The 21,849-nt window shown below is 45.2% G+C and overlaps 1 protein-coding gene across 8 annotated transcripts in view; it reads right to left on the bottom strand.

Moving 5' to 3' along the window:
- Window positions 1-21,849, bottom strand: part of NRXN3 (neurexin 3) — a 1,400,777-nt gene that overhangs the window by 1,316,402 nt on the left and 62,526 nt on the right. For 7 of the 8 annotated variants that reach the window (XM_019552163.1, XM_019552159.1, XM_019552164.1 and 4 more), the window contains exon 1: window positions 17,250-17,958. In XM_019552163.1, coding sequence (XP_019407708.1) covers window positions 17,250-17,958 — 709 coding nt within the window. Of the gene's footprint in view, window positions 1-17,249; window positions 18,524-21,849 lie in introns of those variants that run through there. The other variant, XM_019552167.1, reaches the window with a different exon arrangement.

Genomic DNA, 21,849 nt, shown 5'->3' with positions numbered 1-21,849 from the left:
GCATTGCTACTCTCAGCCACCCCACGATATGGGTTCTCCCATACAAAGGCATGGAAGTGTAGCTCTGCACCTGAGGCAGCTGCACATCACTTGGGGAAGCACTGGCTACCATAGTGCTGATCACAGCCATGCAATCAGATGCCACTGTGGTTGCCCCTATTTTTGTGCACCTCTACAAGGGCAGTATCCAGGGATGCTGACCCCATTTTCCCCTCTCAATTATGTTACTGAACCCAGTACTGCAGGCTGTGTCCCACTGCACCAGAGCAATGGGGAAAGAGTGGCTAGGTGGGAGTGTGGAAGCTGCAATATAACCACTCATGGGCTGCTGGAGGCCCACAGGGCACCTACTAAACAGCTCTGCTCTAGACAGTAAGAAGGGAGTAGGGGTAGGTCACAACCTCCTGCTCTGGCCCTTTAATGAGTGCACAAGAAGGTAGAAGGTATATGCATAATCCCAATGGGCAGTGATAGTCAAATAAACTTCTGACATTGCATGCACAGGTGCATGTGAACCCATAATGGGACCCACCCTGACACACATTCAAAGAACAACTTGAAGACTTCAATCCTCAAGACCAATTCTAAGAGTAGAGGAGAGGAAAGGAAAAGAGAAGCACCTGCACTGATGGTGAATTGCCTTTATTTCTAAGCATGTTGCTGAGACATATGAAGAAGGCTGCATGTGAGGACAGCCTCCTTAATGTCTAATGACCAGTTCCAGCAAAGGATTCAAAGACTAAAGGAAGGAGGGATCAGACATTTATGCTAGTAGGTGCCCCTTTAACTAATTCCTAGTATTTCAATTAGTTGAGGTTACGGCTGCCTTCTGAGAGGGCGCGTTACTAGCCAGCCAATTAGTATACTACAAGATGACACACAGTGTTCAGAAGACAAGTTCTCCCTCCCCTATTTTTATGTTTTGCTTGATAAATCTATCCCCTTCCCTTCAACCCCTCCCCACTTCTGGTTCCTGAAGCTCTGGCTCTGAGAGACTGCTTCACTTCCCAATGCCGGCACATGAATGCCAGCCTTGGCAGTCAGAAGCAAGAGACTCTTCCTTCTGCCAGCTGAGATTGTTTTGACAGTTCTACTTTCTCGTTGCATCATCTGTCATCTTCCTGCTTCACCTCCCCTTCCTACCACATTAGGGCCAGGGTCAGGAGGAAACAAGGAGCATTACAACCATAAGATCACCCTCCTTTGTTTCTTATTTCTACAGGGCCAGGGTCGTGCAAGGATAGAACAATTAGACTGAGGGAAGGGTCGCTTCTAAGCAGCTACAATATCTGCTCATTGTATTTAAATTCTAGAGCAGAGTCATGTCACAAGGACTGAGGTGCAATTTGACTGTTTCTACAACTCTGAAGGGCCTACAGAAACATTTAAAGAAAGATATGTGAATTTATTTTTCAAGGGGCCATGCTCCTAGTATTTATCAGTGTTAGGACATCAAACAGCTCTGCCAATGTACTCAGACCCTGACTAGCAGTACTTCCTTCTGCCACAGTCCCAGGCCCCCTGCACAGCCCTTCCAGTCTTAACCCAGAGTGCCACCTGCTATTCCAGTTCTGTTCTTTCCTTCCCCAGTTTTCACTGGCCTGCAGAATCACCTGAATGGTCCCTCTGAGAAGCAACACTTATAAGAGTTAAAAGCTCTTTTGTCACCTTTGTATATAACCAGCCTTATACAGAGTCACATCAAAACTTAGCTAGAACCCAACATGACAAGGTCCTGCCTTTAATGGTTCGTGTGAGATGCACAGGCCTGAAGCTACTTCTCCAAAAAGAATTGTAAACACTAAAAACAAATACTAAGTAGGAAGGGATGTTGATATTAAGGGAACCCCGAGCCAATGTAGACATGCAGGTAGGGGAAAGCAGCAAGACCCCTGATGCACTTGCTCTCAGTGCTAAGGGAGAGGCTGGGTTATTAAATTCCATCCTGAGGTAATGCTCAGTAAAGCATTCAAATGCATGGAATTAATTTTTCAGTTTGCTATTTTTAGCACAAATATGAAAATTTATAGCAGAATCATTCAGGCAACTGGATTTTCTCCTTCCTGTTGTGAAAAGGTATGGGGAAGGTATAAACTAGGGATGGAAAAATAGCAGGAAGTTCCAGTTAGGAACCTCTTTTCCCTTGCTGATAATTTTCTCACACAGACCAAATAAGTGAACCCACCATACACAAGTTAGAGCAGTGATTCTCAACCAGGACACCATGGTACCCTGGGGTGCCATGTAATATTACCACGGATAGGTGCAGAAACACCTACACATGATTCACAAAATAAATCCAGAGATTTCAAATAAGAATCCTTGGTGTCAAATACATTCTGACCTATTGTGTCTTTCTAAGTTTTTTGCAACAGAATTACTATCTGGTAAAAAGAAAAAAAGAGTGAAAGCTAAGAGCTGGCATTTTTCAAGGGGTGTGCTGAGCCTAACAAGGGGTACCCTGAGTCTAAAAAGGCTAAAAACCACTGATCTAGAAAATACAACATATTGGCAGTACCTAGGGAGCCATCTGCTTAGCCAAAGTTCTCAGGCCATGGGTTTATTGGGACAATAGGTACATAAGCCAGAAGTTCTTGGACAAAGACAATTCCATAATGAAGGAAAAAACAAAATGGGTTGGTGTTTTCCTCAGGCCTTTTTAAATTTTACAGGCATCTTTAGTAACTTGAAATGTACTGTTCAGCTTCATATCCAGTGTAAATTCACAATTTCCTGCTGCCTTTCTAGTATCCTCAGGCAAGGCTGGAGTATATATTTGCTAAATGCACAGGATTAGAAAATAAGGTTTCTGTGCTCTAATCCCATACTTAACAGCTTCTGGTCCTGTGCCCTGAATAACTCACTTACCCTCTCTGTGTCTCAGTTTCTCTATCTGTAAAATGGAGACAACATGAATCTCACGGTGTGGTGCAGTGATGGGAAACCTGGCTGATTTGAGAGGTACTTAGAAATACTCAGAAGAAATGTCTCACATGCAAGTACAATTTGCCATTAACCTGACAGAACTTTAGCTTTCTTATTCCATTATCTTGCACTTGTTAAGTGTAGAAAGCCTCAGGCACAGATGAGCTGACACAGTGTGGAAGGTACCATATTTATTTGATTGTAGCAGGTACCATATTTAATTCTGGAATCTCAACCTTAACATTGCATTAAGATAGTTTTTCACTATTACGTTTCTTTTTAAGTTTTTTAAAAAGCAAGATCTAAATCACAGTTTGTTTACTGCACTATTATACTATTAAAATGCCTAGCCAGTTGCCCATCAGGAATAATGGGGGTGGGGAGCATGCAGGGACGGAGTCCCATGGGCCCCTCCCCGCTCCGCTCCCCTTTTACCTCCTGCTGCTCTGGGCCCTGGCCCTCTCCCCTGCTGCCCGCCACATCGGTGGGAGAAGGGGAGGAGTGGGCCCGGGCCCAGTGCAGGGGAGGACTGGGCCCGAGGGTGGGGACAAGCTGGCCCAGGCCAGCCCAGTGGGGGAACTGGAGGAGCAGGCTTGGAGCCAATGAGGGGGAGGGACAAGTAGAGGAGGAGTGGGCCCAGGCCTGAGCCCAAGGGGGAGAGGAGGCTCGCTCCTCCCCTCCTCCAGCCACTGCTGGGCCAGGCCAGCAGTTTCCCCCACCACCACTGTGGCAGGCCGTCCCTCCCCTGGCTTAGGCTTCGTCCTCCCCCCATGGCAGGCCCAGGTCCGCTCCTCCCCTTCCCTCCTCCCACTGCTGCTGCCGCCACTGTGGCGTGCCCGCTATTTCCCCAACCCGTGCCAGGCCCACTCGTTCCCCCACTGCCACTGTGTCGTCCTGCATCAGGCAGGCCCTGCAGGTGGTGACGACAGAAGAGGAGAGAGACAGGCGGAGGCCACAGCCGGTAGCCTTGCTCCCCTCCCCCTCTCCCCCCCGTGGTATCCCGAGCCTGCTCCCCTCTGCACTGCCGCTGCTGCCACTTGCAAGGAGTAAGGCCCACTCCCTGCTCTGCTCCATCATTGCCACCTGCAGGGAGCAGGGGGGGGGGGGGGGCCAACTCTGCTCTACTGCCGTCACCTCCAGGGCGCAGCTGGCCTCGCTCCGCCACCCCATCTCCTGTGTCCCCACCGTCATGGCAGCACTCCACTGCAGCCAGCTCCTGTTCAAACCCTTGTTCATACTCTGATTGGCTGTTTGTCAGCTAATCAGAGCATAAATAAAGCATTACAGACAGACAGACAGACTTAGGCTTTTATAATATTACAATTCCAAATAGAGATAGCCAGGTGAAAGATCTCACACAGGAATGTAAGGATCTCACACTAGGGATATACTTCCTAGTCCATGCCTCACAGTAAATACTATTGAAATAACTGTTTTGTAAGGATTAATTAGCCAAAAGCACCTAAGAAACCTAGCACCTAATCCCACCATCTTTCAATGAGACTTCAACCCCATAATGCCTCAGTCACTTTTCAAAATGGAACTTGAAATAAAATTTTCAGAAGTAATTCAGAAGCTCTAATATTATTCACCTCTAGAGTCTACCCTTGCGGCACTCAACAGCTCACCAAAACTCATTATGTGGCTCTCCAGCCAAAATAATTGCCCACCGCTATCTTAGACAGACTTCTAGTTGACATCAGAGAAAGTTTTGCCTGAATGCAGACAGCAGCATTTGGCCTACCAAGTTTATTTTAATGTGATTATGATGTACTTAATCAAATCTTCAACCAGGCCCTTTGGAGAGTTATTTGAATGTTCAGTTGTTTTAGATATATAATAGACATGCATATATATTATTACCCACGTATTTGGAGTGACTTTTAGATTGGGCTCTATCTAGATTTAACAATGTATGTTTACCTCACTAAGGGCTATTTTCTACCACGTATCCTCATTTTGAGTGAGGTAGATGCAAAAGGCCCATATGGGTGGGGAAGAAGAAAAACTTGTGCTCATAGCAGCAGCCATTCTGAGGAAACAGAGTGGATTACCATCTCCAGAGTCAATCAAGGACAATTCATGAACATCAAAATCCACATTAAAAGTTAATATGAAAATGACAAACATACAGTGCACGGTGCTACACCACCTTTAGTTGTTAAAATACTTCACCCACTCAAGTGCAGCACACCATCCAGGGCTCACCAAGGACAATAAACATGGCAAGAGTGGGGTTGGAAATCACCCCATCATCACACTGACACTTCAAAAACAGCACAACTGATTTTATTTGGACCTTCAACAAGTGAAGGTCCATATTCAGGTCAATAACCAAGAAGTGTAAGGAATTCCAGCCAAAAAGATTAACATTAGAGACAATGCCCAAAAATAGTGACATATAGATTCACAGTTTTAAAGCCAGAAGGGAGCATTAAATAGACATACAATAGAAGAGTGACCTCAACTGTGAGTAGTAGCATGGCTATAATTAAACGCCACTGACAAAGGAGGTCTGAAATCACAGCCAATTGTTCTCAGGAGACAGAGGAGCTGTTATTTAGAGCTGTGGGGTAGTTACCTTCAACTACGCCTCAGGGTACTCTGAAAACTCCTCAGTGGCTGCTGTAGTGATGGAGAACAGGTACCAAAGTTCAAGAGTGGCTGTCATGCCAGACTACTGGAGCTCTAAAATGATTTTAATAAAAAGACCCTTGTTCATTCAGCCTAAATTCTCAGCCTGGATAAGCTGAGTTTCACAGAACAGTCCCTATCCAGAAAGATAATTGCTAAATCCCTCCCCACACATGCCCACATAGGCCTTTCTTCTGTTCAACTATAGTATGAGCTGATTGAGAATATACTGAAAAAACAAATGCCAACTGCTAACATACAATCCAAACTTCTCAGGCTTCTGTGGTTATTCTGCAGTGCATATGGTCTGGTCTGTAACTAGTTAGCTTTAAGTATTACTGCAAAATCAGAGACATATCAAAGATCTACCAAGAGGCAGGGGACCATCTGACAGTGGTCTTCTTCTACCCAGGTACAGCCACTGACTAAGTGAATATCATACAAACAGTTGGACCATCTCACCTTTCCACCTCCCCAGATAGGGTCACTGCTATCTACAGAAATAAAATCACAAGTCAGGACAGCTGACTAATAAAGCAGTGGAAGTCCAAAAGAAGAAAAGACTCTTGAGTCATTTACCCCAGGTTCCAGAAGGCAGACTCATTCTTCCTTATGTACAATGCATTCTTCCTTATGTACCTCCTTCATTACACCCACCCCTAACAAAGACAAGCTCCACCTAGAAATTTATATTAATTTTATCAAGATGACAGGGTAGATTTGCACCTTACAGACTTACTAAATCAGAGATGCATAACATAAGCTTTCATAAGCACAGCATCTGATGAAGTAAGCTCTCTGCTTATAAAAGCTTATGATATACATCTCTGATTTAGTTAGTCTGTAAAGGCACAAAACTACCCTGCCTTTGTTTGACTTCAAACTAATACAGATAGTTACCTTTCTCCATTAATTCCATTCTACACTTTCAGCTCATTCGTTTCTTCTGGACCTCAATATTCCACATTTACTTATCTCTGAACGAGGACGTGTTTCACAATACATTCCATCATCGCTCTGGCAGAAGGAAGGCGGTCACAGAAGCGTGTTCCAGACACCGTAAGTGTGTTACTATATAGATTACATTAAAAGGATTAATTCTCTTCCTTCTCCTTCACATATACATAAAACAAGTATCTGCCACTAAGTGTTCATGTAGAGGCTTTTACAAGGTAATTATTTAAAAAATAAAAATTAAAAACAATAAAATTGCAGCAGTGGTTGGCATCCTCAGAGCCTCCTCGTGGCTTGTTGTGGTATTCCTTGCCTGCCTTAGTTGTCAAGGGTTAGCAGCCACCTCTGACCTGGCCTGGTGCTGGGGTCTCTTGGCCCCCTGGGTAAGTCACACAAAGGTCTCACCCCCTCACGGCTACCAAAGCTCCTAAACAAATATAATGAACCCCAAAAGATGATCCATTGTCCCAGTTCTTCATTTGACCTAGCTCCTGCACCTACCCAAGGTTTAGGTGTCTCCTTTCATTAAGACTCACCTAGGCTCCCTGCTTCAGTCTAGTTTACTTGAAAGGAAACAACCTCTCTCAGCACCTAAAAACCAGACACTGCAAATGAACTCAAATGATAAACCAGCTTCAGGCCAACTTCAGGGAGTTTCTGATGGGAAGCAGTCTGACTCAGCTCTGTAGCTCCAGGCCAGGCTTTTCTCACTACTTGAGATCTAGAAATCTACTGCCCTTCCCCTGCATGGTCATAACCTAATTGAGCTAGATTCTCTCCATTTGCCTCCATCCTCCAGGCCTGACATCCATTGTATGGTATAGCAGGACAGAGCTCCCAAGTCAGTGCACTTTTGTTAACCCCTTCTTATACAACGTGTGCATTCCAATCCAAAGTATTAGTTCTTTCATTTCAATTTTTTCCTCTCATGGGAGCCTCTACTTAAACCAACACATTCTTCTAAACATTTTGATTCCAGAAAAAGCAGTGTTTCTCTTCAAGAAAACATGTTGATGGAAAATTTCCAACCAGCTTTAATTCCATGCATCTTAGCTGATAAGCGTATTGCTTCATACCTCTCTCACCTGAGCAGTCTACCAGATGGTACAGTCACGGAAAATATGCCTACAAATATGCATGAATGTAAGGCATGCAATTCTAGCAAATGTTACAGGGCTCAAGTAAGAACAATATAATAAAATCCAATGTATCTTATTTCTAAAGATTCTTTCAACTCAAGTGAGTCCAAACCACTTTATACAACAGACTCTGAATGCTGACACCACTGGGAAAGCTGTGGAAAATAGCACCAGCTATAGCATCACCCTAATCACTTCTTTCAGCACCCTGCGTTTTCCTTGGAGGTCTTCCATCTAATTCCAGACCATAAATATGCCTACATACCAGGCATAACTTCATAACCAGAGGAGCATGGGGCTCAGTATGGACAACCAAACACCCCTGAGAAACTGCCATAAACGCTTAGTCCATGTTCCATGCACCATGTGTACACAACTAGCAGTACTTGAGCCAGCTAGTTTAAATCTAGTTTGTGTTCATCTTCAAGACCTGAAGTCACATTTTTGACTGCATGTAGACCCACTTCTAGCCTTAGTTTAATTGTTGGATCTGGAAAGACTACAGCTCCATACCATATATCCTACAGCTACACAGTATATATCCAGCTACACAATACATCAAACCTATATTTTTTGTTTTCCTTATAGATCAATGTGTTGGGTTTTTTAAATAGCCAAAGTAACATACACAGCAATCCACCTTCTGTGCAGTTAACTCAGCCGGGTTCCCCAGCTAGATCAAAAGCCTCATAGGATTCACTTGATCTCCTACTTCTATTTACCCCATTTCCTAAACATTGAAGTTACTCTGAGGCCCTCACAAGCAGGAGCCCATTTATGAAAGGGGAAAGGTTGATAGAGAAGCAGAAAGCCGTGAAACTCTAGCTGCTGTCCAGAGCTCTTTTTTCACCTGGATTTCATCTCTTCAGTTTATCTTCTTTCCTCCTCACAAGACCTGTATTTTTTAAGCAATTTATTAAGTAAATAAGCTATATACTTTCTCTCCATTTTAGCTTCTTCAGGGAATATAAGCAATATGTTTTCAAACACATCCAGAAAGGAGCTTATTGAATTTAGCTGTAAATACCAGTGAGCTATGAAATTCACAGATCGCTGATATCAGTCTTCCTTTCACTAGCCACTGCTTCTTCCAAACACCAGCCTTTCACCCAAGATCCCAAAAACTCAAGGGTTTCATTTGCAATACTTGATGTGAAAGGCACCGAGAGAAACCTCAGGCCCAAAAGCCAAGCTGGGAGGGTAGGAGGAGTAGGACAGAGTGAAAAGGCAAGCATAAATCTGTGGAGACACATTGGAGGTTTGTAAAATTTACACAGTGTCATTTTTCTCAAGTACAGAGGCAACAAACTGAGAAGAAATAAAACCCACCCAGGAGACTAGAGTCTAAAAAAGGTTTCTGAATATATGCAGCAGCCTAGCAAGGTCTGGGGCCTGCCAACAGCAACTACAGATTGAAGCCAGTTTTTAACCTCCAGTTCAAATTTCTACAGCCACAAATGAACTGCTTCTTCCATTCCTATAAAGGACTTTCAAGTACATGAAGCCAAATCCTGCTCATTTTATGCAGCCATACAACTTCGCCATCTATTCCCTAGAGCAAAGCAAGGAGGATTCAAGCCCTTAGACTGTAAGATCCTTGATAGCAGGGTATTTCTCCTGCATAGCCATAAAGAACACTATGAGTGATCAACAAATAACATACTAAATCTTAATACTTCATGCTAAAGTTGAACTGCAAGAGGGGGACCTTTTTAGGAACTAACAGAAAGAGAAATACTACAAGGCCAATTTCACTTTCTCTTCAGGATCTCAGAAATCAGCTTTGCAATTCTCCATGTGAAACTACTTAAAGCAGGGGTATCAAACTCACTTGGCTCCCCCTGGGGTAGATCTGGGCCCACCTCTGGCAGCAGGGCATGTGTTGGAAAGGAAGCTATCAGGATTCATGCAGCCATTGCTTCTCACCTCATCATTGCTGAAACACAGCCCCAAAAGGACTGACTCCATACTCTGGTTTTTGTTGGTGTGCTCCCCCATCACCCTTGAAATTCCTGGCCCTTCCCGGAGCCCTACAGGCTGGATAACATAGCTCTGTAGGTGAGATCCAGCTCATGGGTGGTATTTTTGACACCCTTGACCAAGAGGGACCTTCCTTGCTATAGCACTGCCCTTCCTGCAATCATTTGGACCACAACAAAGAAAGTGATCTGGAAACATTTTTGCTAGGGACAGACAATCAAAATGCATGAGCCTGAATTGATCCAATCTTTTCAGGTTAGTCTAACCTGCAATGCTTGAACCAGTTTGGAGGTGGATGGACATTCCCTTTCCATTCCAGAAATGCAGGCACATCCCTGAAGTGGCTCAGGTTAGAAGCTGGGAGGCACTACAGCAGCCCTCCCTTCCCTTCCAAAGTGCTGAGCTGAAAGGGGGAATGGTCAGGCCCTCACAGGATGCTCTGATTAGGGAGCCTCCTGTCACCCCCACCCAGCAGGGAGTTGATAACACAGTGTTTATCACCCCTAACTCAGTGCTTATCAGCCCATTAAGAAAACAAAAGCTGCTCTCATTAGTTCAAGCTCTTCTTAAACAACTTTTTCCAAGGAAGGAATGGAGTGACATTATCAACTACCTGTTGATTAGCTCCAAAAAGACCTAAGTTGACACTATGCTTTCTGTCTTTGTCCTGCTTGCCACAGCAGGGACCATAGCCAGCATGTGGCCTGCTAGCTAATGCTGAGAGGTATCTGTGTAAGGCAGAGGGGAGGGTCATGCATGAAACAAAAACAGCTTTTCTTGTAATGTTACAAGTTCCCCTTCTCCCATCTGTAACCCTTTTGTCTTGCACCCACACCCAGAACATGTTGTCCCAATCCACTCCTCCCTCTTGCACCCATTCTCCCAGGCTCCATCTATGAAAGTGGTCCTAGCACAGGAGTGAATGTCTGCAATGAAGGACTGTGGGAGAGAAACAAGCATACACCCCAGATTAACACTGCTGTCACTGAACAGCAACAAAACTCATTTACCTTTCAGAGGTGGAAAAAGAAACTTTATTATTGATTGAAGCCAGAAGAATGGACAGTGCGAAAGGAGAAGAGGAAGAACAGAATCAACAGATTGGCCCAGACAGTGGCCATTGTAACATGTCATTGTATGTATTACCACCTTCTCCCTGGCTAGGGAGCTGTCAGAGCCCAGAGATGAATGAAGTGCCAGCAGCCATCTTCTCTCGTCAGCATCAGTTCACTGGATATATGTGCTCCTCCTTCATTTCCTCTCCCTTGTGAGCCTTCAGCTTTACCACTCCATTCATCATAGAGTGCAGATTTCCAGCGCTCCCCAGAAAATCCTGGGAAGGTCTCTTTCCATATTGCTGACCAGGACTTTAAAACCACAACTCCCTGCAGTACAGTTAGGACACAGGGATCTTTGGGTAAGGATTAAGCAAAGGGTTACATTGTACAGCATGTGGCTCAAGGCTCATACAATTCACATGAATCCAAAGAGAGCTGCCCAGCACATAGGGGGAGTGACAGTGACTTTAGGCCATCTTCTTAAAAAAAAACAAAAAAACAAATACACATAAGAAATGCATTTTCTCCCCAGAAAATAGCTCCTCCTTCCCTCCTCACAATTTAGTAGCAAACAGAATCTCCTGGCTTCCCATCCTTCTTTGACCATTATTACTAGTTACTTCTAGTATGGAAATGCCAAAAGTACCCAGCTTGACCCAAAGCCTCACTACCTGCAGTCCCTGGGATAGGGTATGAGAAGGCAATCTACTGGCAGGCTGCTGGGGGCTCAAGCTGTCTGGACACCTTATAAACTGAGTTCTCTTGGATTCTATTCAGCTTATGTTAAAATAGCCAATAGCCATTCTGGGGACTATAGGTCAGGCAGGTTACAGAGAATCCAACCCAGGTTATTGCCACCCCTGCCTGAACAGGTTTGGAAAATAAAATCAAAATAGCTTTTACTACTGGACATGCATTTGACCAAAGCTCACATCAAGGGATGCATTCATTTGAAGCTTTTGTTACCTTCCTTCTTATTTCTCAGACTTATCTGTCTGTAACCTGCTCCAGTCTCTGAGCCCCTCCATCATAATCTAAACTAGTTTTCTGCCTTTTAATCCAGGTCCACCATCTCCTAGCTCCCAGACTTCCTCTGCACTAAGAGGCAGAACCACATTGTGGAATGGCTGGAACTTCTAGCTAATGCCATTCACCCAAATTTGATCAGTGTTTTGCTTCAGTACAGTAGTTACCCAAACATTACCCAACCAAGGTCCATAATTTTCCAAGTGCTCAAGGGCTGCAGGTAGCTTACAAGCCAACAGAAAAGGACTGCAGCCCTGTAACATAGGGCTGGTCCACAGGGGTGGACCAGGAATAAAACAGGACAGTAAGCATCATGTCAGGGCTGTTTAAATCAGTGGAGCTCTGCACAGTGGGGCTTGTAGTCTTCCTGTTGTTCTTCCACATTAAAGCAGACAAATATGTTCTGTGCCGACCACCACTCTAATTCTAGGGCTGCATTTGGCCACCATGCCTCACTTGCGATGCATGGGGAAAGGATATTACAATGTAACAAATTAAAGGAGAAACTTAGGGACCAGTTGGATCCAAATTGAAACTCCCAGACTCCAGCTCCTGACTAGTATGTACTGTTCACAATAATAAATGGTGCTTACACTGCACTCTGGCACTTCCAAGCACTTTAGAAACGTTAATTAATATATATCTTAACACATCTTATTTCTCTAGTGCCCATCTGGCACAGCACCAAAAATCTACAATATGATGGGAAAATTATTATTATTATTTTAAATTTTGCCAAAGAAACTTAATCCCCGGGGAGGCTGTAAAAGAAGGAAAAGGGAGACTGAGTGGCAGAAATAAGGAAGCATAAAAACCCAAAGCAGGAGCTGTGTTCTTCCTGCTCCTAAGCCCTGTGTCCTTTGGCCCAAAAGCTGAGGGGGCACCTAGGTTTTCCAGAAGCTTCATAGGACTCATCTTTCCATGTTTACTTGACACTCTTGGACTCCCACCTGTTTCATTCATTAGAGTTTTGCACTGGAGAGAAAAGAGCTGGGCTGCTCAGAGTACGGCCAAGTACTGCCCACCTTCCCCCTATCACTTCAGGGCAAAGACCAAGCAAAGACTCTGCAGCTGTTTACTGCTGGTGAATTCACGCAACTGGCAATTTATATTCATCTATCAGGGAATGTGCAAGTAGAAGCAAATATTATGGTCATGTTCATTTGTTTTAGATTACAAATGTATGTAAATGCATATGCAAATTAAGTGCAGCCATCAGGCTCCTGGCAGTGTACCAACCCAGCCCTTAGTGCTGCAAATTTGGGGTGGCTGGCAGGGGCAAGCTGTGCCTGCAGCAGACAGCCAGGCAGTTCTCATTGGTACTAGCCAGATCAGGAAGGCTGTGCTACCACAGTGGGACACGTAGGAAGAACATAAACCCTGCAATACCTTGCCCCTTTAAATGGAGCTCAGGCTATACAAAAATCTGTCCCCTCTGTAGTTAAAAGTGTAATAATTACAGAGCGACAGGCTCCTCTGTCATTCAGCAGGCAGCATCACCAGGAAATCTTGCTCTGTAATCAAGGGAAGAGGCGTAATCAGGCCCCTATTCAGGCTTCGTTTAGAAACAGCCCCAGCAGGCAGCACACAGGCTTCAGTGTGTTGCCTGGTGAAGCTGGTGATAGCATCGACTTCAAGGTTGCACAGCCACTAAGTGAGCTGATGGAGTTTCCAGGCACACCTTTTGCTCACCTTCCCCTTCCCCTGCAGGGCCCGGAAGAGGTCTTGGCATATGGATGAAGTCTGTAGTACATATGGGACCCAAATAACAGTTTATACATTTGAGGGTGCCCTTGGACTGATGCAAATGAGGGAATCCATCCTCTCTGCATGGATGTGGAAGAGGAGAACAATGGTACCTTGATATGTCGAGAGTCTGTAGTGTGACCCTGACTGGGCAGGCACCACTGGCTGAGTGCACCAGTGTGGCAATTTAGGCAGCTACACTGTGTCTTGGTCTCCCCTTTTTTAGAACACAAAAGAGATGCTTATAGGAAAGGACTTTCTGGAGTATAAACACATCTGTGTGTTCTTCTAGTACTGAAAGGCTGATACCAGAAAGAATGAACTGGTTTACTTGAGGGCAAAAGGGGAGAGCTCTAACTTCAGCTTCATGACTGATGCACAATCTGCAGTTTAACAACTACTCAGGAGAGCATCCTTTTGCAGTCCAGAGGACTGTCAGATTTAGCAAACTGAAGCACACCATTTATCTCTTCCTATGTTCTTTTGAATGGCCAACTTTTCAGAGTTGTGCACACATTTGCACATATACCTGACCCACCACACCACAGAAATTGCACACACAAACAACCAATAGGCCACTCATCTGCGGTCTTGATAATTGTGCACACATACTCAGCTCTGAATGCCCCCATGGTTTTCTGAACATAGGGTCATATGTTTCAGAAGATTTATAGTTCTGCCTTATCACAGAATGTTTCACCCTCCGCTGAGGTTCACTGTAACTGGAACTGCACTTTGCATTAAAATAATTTGTAATACTGTAAATGGAGCTTCATTCCACCACAGTTCATGGGCAGCAGGTTCCACTCAGTATTTATTTTTTATTTCTTTTTCTGGCCACAGGATAAATGAGTTTGTTGTGGTTTTACCATCTGCAGACACAGGTATCAATCAATAGCTGAGTAATGGCCTAAACCCTGTCAAGAGAACTCGTTATTAAAAAGGTACATATTGCATTTAGCTGTTAAAACAGAAGTTAATCAATTGGGTCCCATCAGCTCCCAATGAAAGAGCCAACTCCGCTGATGACCGGCTGAAAATACACACACAAATTAAAGGGCCGACAAATTGTATAAATGAATTAAGGATCCATGAAAGAGGAGCTGCTGATGTCCATTCAAAAGGAAACATCTCCTTTAAAAAAAAAAAAATCAAGGAAGATCAGGAATAAATTATTCATGTTAAACAACACTTCCGTAAAGATCCCAGGGCAGGATAAGGAAATAAACCAGAATGATAATGTTAGTGCTGGCAACAAAACACTCCCTAGGGGAAAAAAAAAAGCAAGGGGTCAAGAGCTGAGCAATCTACAGAGAATGGCTGTAACCCCTGTCCCAGTGTAAAGGATGGAAGTTTTACCAGATTTAGGTCATTAAAATACTTTTTGTGCTGGGGGAAAAAAATCCAGGTAAAATAGGACAGTAGATTTCACTTGTTCCACTGCTTTGCTTTCTTGCCACTTTTTGTTTGCTTGTTTCAGCTTGCTAAAACTTTGCCTCTCCCTTTCTCCTCTTTCCCTTAGCCTGCAGTGAGGCTGCAGTGCTGACAGGATGATACCATATGACACAAAGTCGACATGGATGTCGCAGTTGTTAGATTACAGCTTTGCTGCCTGATCGAGTGAAGGGTAGAAGAGGCAAGGGGAGAAGAGAACAAGGTTACTTACAAAAAATTAAAATAAATAAAACCATGCATCATGGCATAATAGCAAGAAAAGAGAAGAAATAAGGTAGAGACTGTGAAGACAATTTCTGATGTTGGCTCCAAGATGAAAGTTTCCTGCACAACAAGCATCTCATATCTCAACAAATAGACCATGGTTAGCAAGGACTTGGAAATGTAAAAATCCCAAAGATAAAATTTCTCTCTTCAGAATAAAGAGTAGGTCATGTTGGAAATTAAGACATCATTACAGGAATCCAACAGCAATGGTGAGCCATGATTTTACATGCAATGACCATGTTGTCTGGTCTGTGAAATCTGTACCATATGTATCCTTTGCCCCATAAGATGCATGTCACACACCCCTCCAAAGACATGTGGAAGTTCCATCATCCAACCCCTGGCCAGAGCTATTAACACTGCCCCCAAGTGGGCAGGAGCCCTACTTGCTTATATCATTTTTCAAGACACAGGCTGAAAGCCATATGCTGTTGATATCTTAAGTAGTTCCCTGTGGAGTCTCGATCCATTAGCTCAGGAACTTGGAAGAGCCTCTTTTCTTTAGCTTTCAGAAGCCAAATTCAAGTGTGGATCTTGCAGTCTTCTATTACCCAAAGCTCCCTTTGACAAGTGTTTTGGCTCTGTAAGTAACAGGCCCACACATTCAGCAGTAATACTACAGATCTGCTTACTTGCATCAAGCAATGTCTGCAGTCTCAGATCATCTAAGGCTGAAGCTCAGCAAATGATCCTCTCTCATTACCGGTCCTGAATGATACTGAACACTTCAGCTTACACCTGGAGAGTCAGTGGCAGTTTGGGATACTGAGAATCTCTGAGGATCATGTCCTAGATCAGATGTATGCTTATCACTCCATCCTACACAAGTCCCAGTCTTCAGCAGCAAGGATCTCCAGCCTATGGCCTACCAGGGCAAGCCCAGTGGCTCACCCTAATTCATTATTAGACCCCTTTATTACATGAGAAAGAATTTGAAAAGCAAGTAACAAGTCCTGTGTCCCCATTGCATAGTGATTTGCTAATTTTCACCTGCATGTGAGGTCCAGTTTTCTGCAAGCAAACATGGTGGGGGTTCACATCCACTTACAGAGGATCCCACTAGTACTAGCCCTCCACCTCTTACAAAAAAGGGCATCTTGAAAGTGGCCCTTGATAACATTTGAGTTGTATATCCTTGGTATAGATTGAGCAAGGATCCCCTGCTCTGGGTGAGTAACCATCCAGAAACTCCTGGAGGTGGATGAAAAAGGCAGGGGTGCTCCCCAGAATTGAATGGAATTTCTGGCCAACTTACGCCTAAGATGTCTCAAGTCCCCATTTTGGGTTGGAATCATCTCAGCATGTCACTTCAGTGAGACGTTCTTTTCATTGGCCATCCAAGTCTCTTGTCTATATGGAGACTTTGAACAGCAGGGCCTGCTGGTAAGAGCCAGTTATCGTGACATTGTAAGAGAGAAGACTGAGAAACATGCCCTGCCATTTGCCCCATCATGGGGTTTCAGGTGTTTGGCACCTGAGATTACATTTTGAATAGGAAATGGGAAGTCCAGTAACACCCTCAAATCCCTTTTGGGCTGTTCCAATGGGCCCAAAATGATCTGAACCAGGTGTTGGGAATAACCAAAATGGAATAACTTCATCCAGGCAGAGCAAGGGGCTTCTTCTAAGTAGCTGTGGGACATACCAAGGATTGCCTCACTTTTGCAAGACCATGGCATCAGTAGGTCAGATCTGAATGCATTCATCTGAACCTACTGAATTTATTGGACAAGGAGATGATATCCAGTCAGAAAGTCTGGTGTTTAATCAACCTCTAGCGTAACTCAAGTGCACAGGTACTCGTTAACTTATTTTCTCTAACCCCATTAGCACGTTAGAGCTGATAATTTGTCCCACACTCCGAATGTTATGTCCCCTCTGAGAGGCACCTCACATCACAAATGCCCCCCATCTTTGCCATTTCCAATGGCAGAAAGAATGCCTAGGGTTTGGATGAGCACCTTAGCTCTTCTAGGAACACTGGGTTTAATAGTCATGCTAAATGCAAAATCAATTCATGGAATTGTGCAAAAAACTGACAGGAAGGAAGGAGGTGCCCTCTTACCTTCAGAGCAGAGTTTGCCAACATATCCAGTGGCTGAGCAGTCGCAGTGAGGCTCACCGTCCAGGAGGAAGCAAGTGCCACCATTCTCACAAGGGTTCTCTGCACAGAGCCCCTCCATGTCCAGCCGAGCCCCATGGCTGCCCAGGAGCTGAGGTTCTGAGTTGCCGTACTTCAGGTCCAGGATAAATCCTTGAAATAGGGGCTCACTCAGGACACTATCAAGAGTCAAGGCAGCAGGCCGGATGTCTGATGGGACACCACCCATAAAGAGGTCACTGACAATGTTCATATACTGGCGCTGCGGGCGCACCTCACCAGGTTTAGCTTCACCATCCAGCACTAGCACCGTCCGGAGGTGGTTGCGGCTGACCATCAGGAAATGCCAATTGCTGTCGTTGACCTGCTTATCTGTGATGACTGTGGTCTCAGCACAGTCCACACTGAACCGAAGCTGGATGCGCCCATCAACAAGGGACAAGCAGAGGAAGTCGCAGACACCACCATCATCAAAGTAGAGGAGCAGCCCAGCCGAGACATTGGTCTTGAACTGGAAACTCAAGTCACTCCTAGTACTGGCATCCCAGCGGAGGTAACGGGCCCACTGGTTTGGGAGTCCCATGAACTCCAGGCCCAGACAGAGGCCCAGCAAGGATCCCAGTAGTAAACTCACCTTCAGGGTGAAGCAGACAGAGTGGAGTGTGAAGCCCATTGTTGCAATAACCTGCTCTTCCCTGGGAGAAAAATAAAAGCCACAGCACTGGTGATGAGGATCCCAGTAACCAACAGTATAACCAGTAAATTCCAAAGAAGCAGGAGAAAATCAGAGACAGGGAGATACAGAGAGAGAGAGAGAGAGAGTGTGCAGATGTGACTGCGAAGGAGAATTCACCTCTCCAAGGAAAGATCTCAGCTATCCGTTAGGATCCGGAGGCCTTTATCCAAGGAGGAGAGGGCATATGGAAAGAATTCTCCAGGTGATGAACTTTTGTGAATGGCAAAAAACACAGAAGGTGTCCTTCTTTCAGTAAAAACACGAAGATGAAACTGGTTGATTTAAGGAGAGAGTAAAGGCAGAGGTGGAAGCCAATCCTCAAATTCCAGTTTCCTAGAAGCGGCAGTGAACCTGACAGTGATGGCAACGAGGCGGCAGTGGTGGTGGTGAACTCATAAAGCACGTAACTCTTGAGAGAGTAAAAGCAAAGTCAATCTTCATGGTGTGCTGAAGATGTTCCAGCCCATCATTCACCACTTGGCACTCAAAGAGCCTGCAGGATCTGTAGGGACAACAGAAGAGGGAGCGAGATAGAGAGAAAGAGAGAGAGAGAAGGTCAGTCCCACAGCTCATCAGACTCTGACTTAAGATTTGTAAGCATACTACCTAATAAGCCATAATGGTTTGGTACAGAAATTACACGTAAACCAGTAAAAATGACTGGAAACTAGTATAAACCTGTAACAGAACAGAAGTTCAGGACACACAGACCAATTTCAAAATGGTAGAACCCAGTTTAAGAAAGACCTGGATGGATGTAGTATCAGATTTAATCAGTTTAGGTTAGACAAACCTATCAAATTTGTGTTCCAGATCCCCTCCTGTCTCAAGTTATGTTGCAGGGCAGGCGGGTTAGCCTCCCCCAGCACTCCTCTGCCCTGGCCAAGCTGACCTATCACGAAACTAAGGCAGCAAAGCCTCTGCTCCCCAGCCTGTGTCCTGCCTGCACCTGTCAGCCAGGTGGAAAAGAGTGGGGGGAGGCAGGGGAATGGAGCCAGCCCCCTGGAAACGGGTCTATCCACCTGGAGAGAGTCCTACAGGTTTGGAGGGAGTGGGGGGGTTCCCCCCACCTGGCCAGGCCAGACCGAACTGCATAGCCCCACCTCCTATGAATTGCTGCCTCTGACCTGCTGGGGGGGGGGCCACGACAGGTGCAGGGAGCTCCATTCCCCACCCTTGAGAGTCAGAGGCGCCAATTCATGGGGGGGCAGGGCTATTCAGCCCAGCCCACCAAAGTGTGAGGGGGAAATCCCCCACCGCATGAGACTCCCCTCCCTCTCCCACAGCTGGGCAGACCCCAGCTCTGGGACAGCCCAAAAGCTCCTGCAGCATGCCCCCCACCCCAGCTGGGCAGACCCCGTTCTTCCCTCCTCCCCCGCTGCAGTGGGGCTGGGGAGATGTTCTGTGCCAGCCTCCACCCCTGCAGCTGCCAGCAGGGAGCTGATGGTGTGTGCGAGGCAGTCAGTCGGGGATGGCCCCAGCTCAGCTGGGCTCAGCTGCCCGTGGCAATGTCCAGTAGGCTGGGAGGTGTGCAGGAAAAAGAAATACAGTACCTATAAAGCATCTCTTTTAAAGTATGTCTGTTGGATGAGACAAACTGGGGCTTAAGAGCCTGAGACCCCCCCTGCTTTCTGGCCAGCATCTGCTTGCCTTCCCCAAATGAATCGCGAGCATGAGTTCCACTCGTTAACGGACCAATCTATGCGCTTAGAGAAACCTGAGTAGATCCAGTTGATTCTGCCTCAGGCTTTTTGACTGTTTATACTTAGCTTTACACTTCAAGGAAGCTTACTTCCTGTAGTAACTGGCAGAGCTTCATGGTACACTGTTAGGCCCTCCTACATACAGCTAGCCTCATAATCCCAAATCCTCAATGCCAAGGAGCCATTCAAGTGATCAGAACTATACAGACCTGAGAAGCCCCTCAGGGATCTCCACACCTTTTAGTACTACACAGTATAAAAATGGCCCCAGTGTATTTACTTCCTTAATGAGGGATGGATCCCTCCCATCAATTTTATACACGAGTGTGGCTTTGCAGCTTCCCCAGTAGCTAATAGATACTTACACAAAAATGCTTAATGCAAATATTACAATTCTTAGGACAGAAAAAGCCAGCATAGGACATGGGATGCTACTTCTTAAAACTTTCTGGGTCCCCTACCTGCTATCCTGACTCACAGCAGATTGCCTACCCATAGGATTGCTGTTCAGTTTTCAGTTTCCTATTCAATGGAAGATCTTGCTGTGTGTGTCCTACACATTACCACTGCAGGAAATGAAATGAGGGTTCCACTAACATCTGTAAAGTTCAGCCAAAATGCAACCTTTATATCTGGCTGAGGTAGTAAGAACTTCACCATACTAGCATGCCCAGTATTTAAGTGTCCCCATCAATACAGCATCCAAGTGCCTGTTTAATAACAGAAAAAACAATACTGTCAATCTTGGAAGCTCCCAAAAGAGTTTGCTATCCCCAGTAGGTCAAATTCACCCCAGGAATAAGTGGGAAAAACTTCAATTGCCTTCACTGGGGAGGAGTTGCATCAGTTTACACTGGTATTAAATTCATTTTGAACAGTTTGCAGGTGGGTGACTGTGTGGCGGGTGCAGGAAGATGATTTAAGATGACAGGGAAAGGCATTTCGAACCTGTGACTCATCCTTTGTTTGAAAATACTTGTTAAGGCAAAAGCTGCCACCAGCACAGAGGCCTGCTCAGAGAAGAAGGCTGGGCAAGAATCTCTATATAAAAATTAACAGAGGAAGTTCAGTCCAAGTACAAAGCTGGGAGTTGAAGCCCCAGGGAGCTAACACAAAGATGCAGAGTCTTTCACTTCTTGGCTGCCAGCTCAGACTCCGTCAGAAGTGACATAATATGCCACCAAACAGCTGTCAAATGCTGATACGTGAAATGAGTTGGTAGTTCCTTGTGGACACCTATGAATAGTACCCCTTCTCCAAAGAAGAGTTCATGAACACTAACACTAAACAGCCCTTTACTGGAGATCAGGGAAATTAAGGACTGGAGAGGTCACATAAATTGAGTGAGAAGAGTTTCTCCAGGTGAGGAAAGAGACAGACTTCACTATCATGGCTCATGCTGAATCCATCCCAGGAATATATGGCAGCTGTAAGCCTCTGTGGTTGTCAATCTGGCACCTTTAACCTGCACTAAAAACAAGTCACTTAAAAAACAGAACAATTAAAAGAGAACCTGAAAGCAACAGAGAAAAATGAGCTTTCAATGCCCCTTGTAAGCCAGACCCATTCCCTGCAGCTGCCTGACAGAAGCTCCTTAGCTAAACTGCTGTGAACACAAATATAATCAAGTCAAAACCTGAAGGAAGATCATTCCTTTTAATTGTTAACAGCTTGGCTCTTGCGGACAGAGGTGAGAAAGTAGGAGGTACTTGGAGAGGTAAACAGGAAAAAAAAAGGACCCAAGCATTCAAACGGTCTGTCCTCTTGATAACCCAGATGTTGGTTTAGTCATTTAGTCTTGGCCTTTGCAAAGCAACTGCAGGCAGAGGTGCCTGGCTCTAGTCCGTTTACCTTTCTTCTCTGTGCTCCCCAGTGTCTACACTAAAATAGCCCTTGATTTATGGAGAAGGAGAAGACAGTGAGAGGGAGGGAAGAGGGAAAGTGATGACCCAGGTCTGGAATTATTGATGAGATGGGAATAGGAATTTAAGAATGTGTGTAAATTAGCCAGCAGTGTGCTCCCAGCCACTCAGCGTTCCTTGAAACATTCACCACTGCCATAGCTAAATTCTCTTCACTGTTAAGATTCAGACATCCCCATGATGGACATAAGGGAGAGAGGGAG

This window comes from Crocodylus porosus, unplaced genomic scaffold, assembly GCF_001723895.1.
Source record: "Crocodylus porosus isolate Cpor-Errol unplaced genomic scaffold, CroPor_comp1, whole genome shotgun sequence".
Taxonomy (NCBI): domain Eukaryota; kingdom Metazoa; phylum Chordata; order Crocodylia; family Crocodylidae; genus Crocodylus; species Crocodylus porosus.
This window is presented reverse-complemented; position numbering and strand designations above follow the sequence as displayed.